This window comes from Engraulis encrasicolus, chromosome 9 (assembly GCF_034702125.1).
Source record: "Engraulis encrasicolus isolate BLACKSEA-1 chromosome 9, IST_EnEncr_1.0, whole genome shotgun sequence".
Taxonomy (NCBI): Eukaryota; Metazoa; Chordata; class Actinopteri; order Clupeiformes; family Engraulidae; genus Engraulis; species Engraulis encrasicolus.
The window spans coordinates 21628281-21635780 of NC_085865.1; the positions used below are offsets into that span (position 1 = coordinate 21628281).

A 7500-nucleotide genomic window follows, 5' to 3' on the forward strand; every position below is an offset into this window, starting at 1 on the left:
ACTTGGTAGCGCAGCTCGACGAGTAACTCATATCAACACACAACACTGACACCGGCCCAGACACTGAGACCAGCCTCTACCACTCTCTTGTTGTGTCTTCTCCTCCTACCTCCTCTCCGTCTGTCTTGTTTCCCTATAGAAGCCTTTTTTGTTTATGTGCAAACTTTTTCGATTTATTGTTCATTGTTCAGTTTTGGGTTCGTTAGCAGGTCATAGGGTTGAACAGTTGAAGTATGTTGGAGGGCTTTTATTTCTTTACCATTTCTCTCACACTATCCCTCTCTCTCTCTCTCTCTCTCTCTCTCTCTCTCTCTCTCTCTCTCTCTCTCTCTCTCTCTCTCTCTCTCTCTCTCTCTCTCTCTCTCCTCTCACTTTCTCTTTTTTGTTTCTCTCTCGCTCTATTTCTCACTCTATCTGCCCCGCTCTCCTTTCTCCATCTGTGTGTGTGTGTGTGTGTGTGTGTGTGTGTGTGTGTGTGTGTGTGTGTGTGTGTGTGTGTGTGTGTGTGTGTGTGTGTGTGTGTGTGTGTGTCTGTCTGTGTGTGTCTCAGAAGTGTGTGTGTATTCTAAGTACACCCAGCTCCCCGAGAGCACTCTGTCCACAGCTTTGAGTGAATCATCTCCACCCCCTTCTCTCTCCTCTCTCCCTCCCCTCTTCCTCCTCTCCTCCTCTTCACTCCTTTCTTCCTCCAGCTGTAGTTCTCTCCTCTCTTCTCCCCAGAGAGGGGTTTTGTCATCCGTTCACTCTGCCCCAAGAAAAAATACGAAAGCGAAAAGCAATACGGAATGCACAGAGGGAAATAAAAAAGAAAAGAAATCCATGCAAACTTATTTTTCTTATGGGCCCTTATGGTCAAGAGCCTGTCGCTGTGCATTGCAGATGGTGTTTACATGAGGCAAGCCTTCGCAGGGTTACGAGGTGTATTGTGGCAGAAGGTTGCAGAATTAACTCTCTTCTGCCTCTCTGTCTGTGTGTGTGTGTGTCTGTGTGTGTGTGTGTGTGTGTGTGTGTGTGTGTGTCTGTGTGTGTGTGTGTGTGTGTGTGTGTGTGTGTGTGTGTGTGTGTGTGTGTGTGTGTGTGTGTGTGTGTGTGTGTGTGTGTCTGTGTGTGTGTGTGTGTGTGTGTGTGGGCGTGTGTGGGCGCGTGTGTGCGTGCATGCGTGCATGCGTGTGTGTGTGCTCATATGTGTGTTTGACAGTGTGTATGAGTCTGCTTATGCACAACACGCACACGTATACTCATGTTTGTGTTTATTTATTGTTTATTGTTTACTTCAGCGGGGTGCCCATGAGATCCGGGAGATTCGGCAGTTCCACTTCACAGGCTGGCCAGACCACGGGGTGCCCTACCACGCCACCGGGCTCCTGGGCTTCGTACGCAGGGTCAAGTCCAACAGCCCCGCCAACGCCGGGCCCATGGTGGTGCACTGCAGGTAATAACAATGGATGATAATGTCTGTTATTTACATAGAAGGTTTATATGTGTATTCTGCAGGTACACTACTACTACATGCTTTTGGGAAAGTGTGCGTGCGTGTGTGTGTGCATGCGTGCGTGCGTGTGTGTGTTAGTGAGCGTGTGTGTCCCTGCATACTTTAGGATGATCAGATGCTCATGAATGTTTTCTTTTCCATATGGGTAAGAGCAATACTTTGAAAGAAAAAGAAAGTACACTTGGGGAAAAAAAGAAAAGGAGAAGACAAGAGAAAAGGCACAAGAGATAATGTGTCATTAAATCTGGCAATGTAGTTTGTATGTGTGCGAATGCATTTTTTATTTGGTCTGTTGTATGTGTGTGCGTGTGGGAGGGAAGGGTTGTGTTTGTGTGTGTGTGTGTATGAGTGTGAGTGGGTGTGTGTGTGTGTGTGTGTGTGTGTGTGTGTGTGTGTGTGTGTGTGTGTGAGAGAGAGAAAGAAAGAGAGAGAGAGAGAGAGAGAGAGAGAGAGAGAATGGCTGTTTGAATGTGAGGTTGTGTTAGAATGTCTGTTTATGTGTTTCACACACACACACCCTTCAGCCTGCTGACCTAATTCTCACACTCGACTATTCCCATGTGTGTGTTTTTGTGTATGTGTGCGTGCGTGCGTGTGTGTGTGCATACGTCCGTCTGTGTGCGTGTGTGTGTGTGTGTATTTCTCCACAGTGCTGGTGCTGGGCGGACTGGCTGCTTTATCGTGATTGACATCATGCTGGACATGGCTGAGCGAGAGGGTGTGGTCGACATCTACAACTGCGTGAGAGAGCTGCGCTCCCGCCGGGTCAACATGGTCCAAACAGAGGTACAAGCACACACACACACACACACACACACACACACACACACACTGACAGACGCACACACACACACACACACACACACACACACACACACACACACACACACACACACACACACACACACACTGACAGACGCACACACACACACACACACACACACACACACACACACACACACACACACACACACACACACACACACACACACACACACACAGGCCGGCCAAGTCCAACCCACTCAATTTCTCCCAAATTCAGCCAACGCACCACCATAAAACATCCACCACACCCAGAAGCTGACTCATGGGATCTCTCTAACTTGCTCTTCTAAGTTCCACTTCCAAGGCCAAGGCATTTCCGATGATTAATCTAACCCAGATCAAATCCAATGTTGTCAGGGTTTTAAAAAGTAAAAAAAAAACAATGACACAGATTTGTTCCAATCAGCTCCAAGCTTGCCGTATGCTCTTTGGACAGGTAGATCAGCTCTTCAGTTCAGTCAGGTGGTGCAATGTGGAAGTGTTTTTAAAAAAAAAAAAACTTCACCTACACACCAAAGCAACAATCACCCCACTTAAAGCCCACCTAATAACCCCACCCACTCACCAAGGCAAAATCCACACCGACTGCCAAGCTCCACCACAAACATCCACTCCACCCAGCCATCGATTGATTCATCAGGCCTCTTCTCACTGCATGGTTTTCCACTGCCACTAGGGCCAATGCATTCATTTCTAATGATAAACAGATCCAATTAATACAGGCAAGATCCAGCGCTGCCACAAACAGCTCCTCTCGTGCTTCAGCTAGTCATGACTGAGCAGCAAGGCAAGCATCTGCTCTTGGGAACCTAAACAAGGCCCCCCCAAGTCTTAAACAATGACACACTAATGGGCATACAAATGCATACATGAACACACACACACACACACACACACACACACACACACACACACACACACACACACACACACACACACACACACACACACACCAAGCTCTCTCCACATATACCGTGCATACACATACACGTATACTACAAACACGCACACACACAAATACGCACACGCACACGCACGCACGCACGCACGCACGCACGCACGCACACACGCGCGCAGACATGCACGCACGCACGCACACACACACACACACACACACACACACACACGCTACGCTCACACTCCCACACTCAAATAAATGTGTAGTGCACATATGGAAACAAACACATTTTCTAAACCTGTTGGGACCTACACATAGACATGCATACACATACACAAAACTTACACCCACCCACGGACAGAACGCACACAAATCACATCAATCCAAACATGAGAGAGTGGGGCCGCTCGAGAGCTAAACACGACCACGCAAGAGCAGTAAACAAACCTAACAAGACTAGAACAAGGCTAGGGTAGAGTACTCTCTCTCTCTCTCTCTCAGTGGAGTGCCTATTGTACCTCTAGACAAGAATGTCCTCATAGGACTCCTTATATGCTTTGCACCACTGCACTTCCCAGACAGGGCGTGGACGTGCGTGTGTGCGTGCGTGCGTGCGTGCGTGCGTGCGTGCGTGCGTGTATGCAGGGCTGCTGACAGATTTGGCTGGACCCAGGACAAATTCATCTGAAAGCCCCCCCCAAATGCATACAATGCAATGAGAACCTAATTCTGGGCCCCCTCTGTCCCTGGGCCCGGGACAACTGTCCCCTTTCTCCCCCTCATGCGCCTATGTGCCTATGTCCGTCTCATGTGTATGTGTGCGTGTCTGTCTGTGCACATGGTCATGTGTGTGCGAAAAGGGAGTAAGAGAGAAAGGCAGACGAATTCCTCCTTCACATTCATGGAAAGGTCTAAATCCCCCTTCCTCCTTCATGCCTCAAGTCTTTCTGGTGGAAGTCAGATGTTTGTCTCATTGCCAAGGACATATTGCTCGCAGATCCCGCGGACGGATGGACCGACCATCCAAGACTCCTTAATCCAGAACCCACAAAATCTCCAGGCAAACAATGATCTCTGATCAAGCCCCGTAGTAACCGTGTAAAACTCTCAAGAGTGAACGTTGGTTATTGTGAATGTCCACTCAACCAGTTTGTGCGGTGAAGTCTTCATCGTTTGTTGATGTCAACAAGTTGCTTGTGTAAATATTTTTGCAAACGAGCAAAGCTGCGGCCCAACGAGAAGCGGAAATGCCTTTTTATCCTTGAACCATCCAGACCCACAAAATGACATTTTTATTTTTTTTGTGACGTTTCGTTTGATCCAGACCCCCAAAAAGCATAGCATGGCGACGTCAGTGTCAGTGTCAGTGTCAGTGTCAGTCAGACTGTGCCCTGCTGCTTGGTATGGGAAGGATGGTGACTGTTTGACTCGACAAATAAGCTTCACCTTGGAGGCTGAAGGACAGAAGTGGCAGGCAGACAGGCAGGCGGGCGCTCGGATGGGCAGACAGGCGGGCGGATGGGCAGGCAGGCAGGCAGGCCGACTGTAACGTCACATTCACGTCCTGACCTGAAATCCACTGACCTCCCCCATCCTGCATCCGAAGGAGTTTTTGTCAAATGTGACAAGTCAGGGCATTTCTCAAATGTCATTTCATGAATGATTTATGTCAAGGCTTTTCACGGGCTCTGGCATGCGGATGCAGGCTGACTGGCACACAACGTCCCTCGATCTGGGCCGCTTTCACCTTGAGAGCTTAGCTCGCCGCGGCACACAAGGCGAAGGACATTGCCTGCTCGAGGTTAAGTGATAAGGATTCTACTGCCAGGTCCAGGGCCGTATTAGCACACGGGCTAGATATGGCTGCTAACTTAGGCCCACCTGCCAGGCCCCCCTGATTGACCACAAGTGAAAAGTAGCAGAATTGTAATAGGATACGATATTGAACAATTCATATGTCATGTTAACTAATGTTGGGAGACATGTTATCCTTAATTCCTAACTCTAATTATGACAATCTATGTACATCTGTCATGAAATTTGCCTTCCGGGGTGGCTTAAAGCAACCTGTACCCTAGGGCCCCCAGGCCATCTTAATCCGGTCCTGGCCAGGCATGACGTTGTCTTTGAGGTCATTGTCTATTGCTCTTAGTTTACTGTTCTATGCGCCATTAACTTGTCTGATCAACAGCTAAAAATAATAGCCAAATGGTAATGTATGTAACAAAATGACCAAACAAGATCTAATCATGAGCAAAAACCCATTTACATGAACAAAACCCCATTTACATTTCACAGTTAATAGGTCGTGACAGATATCTCATTAATCTCAAGCTACAACAAAGAGATTAGATAGCGGAAATCTGATTATTACCATAAGATGAGCTTCAATGTGTGGCGACTCTGCAACATTATCATAAGATTTACAAATATTACTCATATTTTCATACAAAAATGTGTTGTTGCTTTATTGGAATAAGTACAATGTGTGTCAAATGTGTGACAAAGTCCTAACGTGTGTGTGTGTGTGTGTGTGTGTGTGTGTGTGTGTGTGTGTGTGTGTGTGTGTGTGTGTGTGTGTGTGTGTGTGTGTGTGTGTGTGTGTGTGTGTGTGTGTGTGTGTGTGTGTGTGTGTGTGTGTGTGTGTCTGTGTCTGTGTGTGTCTTCAGGAGCAGTACGTGTTCATCCACGATGCCATCCTGGAGGCGTGTCTGTGTGGAGACACCACCATCCCCTCCTCCCAGCTGAGATCCGTCTACTACGACATGAACCGCCTCGACCCCCAGACCAACTCCAGCCCCATCAAGGAGGAATTCAGGGTCAGTACACAAGTGTGTGTGTGTGTCTGTGTGTGTGTGTGTGTGTGTGTGTGTGTGTGTGTGTGTGTGTGTGTGTGTGTGTGTGTGTGTGTGTGTGTGTGTGTGTGTGTGTGTGTGTGTGTGTGTGTGTGTGTGTGTGTGTGTGTGTGTGTGCCTGCATGTCTGTATGCACTCCTGCGTGCCTTCGTGCTTACGTGTATGTGCGTGGGTCCATAGGTCCATGCATGGATGCGTACCTCTGTGCATGTGTGTGTGTGTGTGTGTGTGTGTGTGTGTGTGTGTGTGTGTGTGTGTGTGTGTGTGTGTGTGTGTGTGTGTGTGTGTGTGTGTGTGTGTGTGTGTGTGTCTGTGCCTGCATGTCTGTATGCACTCCTGCGTGCATGCCTGCGTGCCTTCATGCGTACCTGTGTGCTTGTGCGTGTGTGTGTGTGTGTGTGTGTGTGTGTGTGTGTGTGTGTGTGTGTGTGCCTGCATGTCTGTATGCACTCCTGCGTGCCTTCGTGCTTACGTGTATGTGCGTGGGTCCATAGGTCCATGCATGGATGCGTACCTCTGTGCATGTGTGAGTAAGTAATACAGAGACTGAGAGCTACTGTGAATAAATGTGCCACAGTGTGTGGGGTACGTGTTAGTATAATCCTGTGGAAGTATGATCACGATAATCATGAGTGTGCATATATTTTATGCATTTAAGAGGGTGCCGTCTAAACGCTGTTATGAGTGTGTCAGAGAGTCATTATGAAAATAGGATATGTATCCATAATTTACAAGCTGTGAGAAGGGTGTGTGTAGGGGTTATGCATATTGGTTTAGAACACTAAAAGTGGTCTTGAAGAGAAGGTGCAAATATACGCCAGGGATTATGTAGATAGATATTAAATTAGGCGTAGGAAGTTTGGCGTATTATTAGAGATGCACCGGATCCTGATTTTTAGGATCCTGCCGGATACCGGATCCACTGCTTAAGATCCTGACGGATCCGGAACCGGATACCGGATCCTACGAAAGGGTTGAAACACATAGCCTACTCACACACGTGGGCCCTTTTTATCACGTTGGCTCAAACTATTTTGACTGAAAAGCCTCGGCTACCGGATCCTGGATCCTGGAACCGGATCCGGATAGTCTGAAAAACCCTATTATCCTGCCGGATCCGGAACCGGATCTTGGATCCTGTACATCTCTACTTATTATACAAAGAGTGTGGGTGTATGTCTGAGTCTGTGTGTCTGTGTGTGTTGGTGGCTCGCCTGTGTCTATGCCTGTCCATAAATATGTATGACTATGTCGGCATGCTCATTATTACTTTACATGTGTCTGTGCCAAAATGTATCTTTGCTTTTTGGTTGTTTAATAATAATAATAATAATGTTTTGTCTGTATTTGTCTGTTCAGACGTTGAACATGGTGACCCCCACGTTGCGCGTAGAGGACTGCAGCATCGCGCTGTTGCCGCGCAACCACGA

General features: G+C 47.8%; 1 protein-coding gene across 7 annotated transcripts in view; it reads left to right on the forward strand.

Annotated features, from left to right (window-relative positions):
• Positions 1–7500, forward strand: part of ptprma (protein tyrosine phosphatase receptor type Ma) — a 304853-nt gene that overhangs the window by 283259 nt on the left and 14094 nt on the right. For all 7 annotated transcript variants that reach the window (XM_063206751.1, XM_063206756.1, XM_063206753.1 and 4 more), the window contains 4 exons: positions 1278–1432; positions 2143–2278; positions 5885–6034; positions 7430–7500. The exon at positions 7430–7500 is cut by the window's right edge and continues 103 nt beyond it. In XM_063206751.1, coding sequence (XP_063062821.1) covers positions 1278–1432; positions 2143–2278; positions 5885–6034; positions 7430–7500 — 512 coding nt within the window. The remainder of the gene's footprint in view (positions 1–1277; positions 1433–2142; positions 2279–5884; positions 6035–7429) is intronic.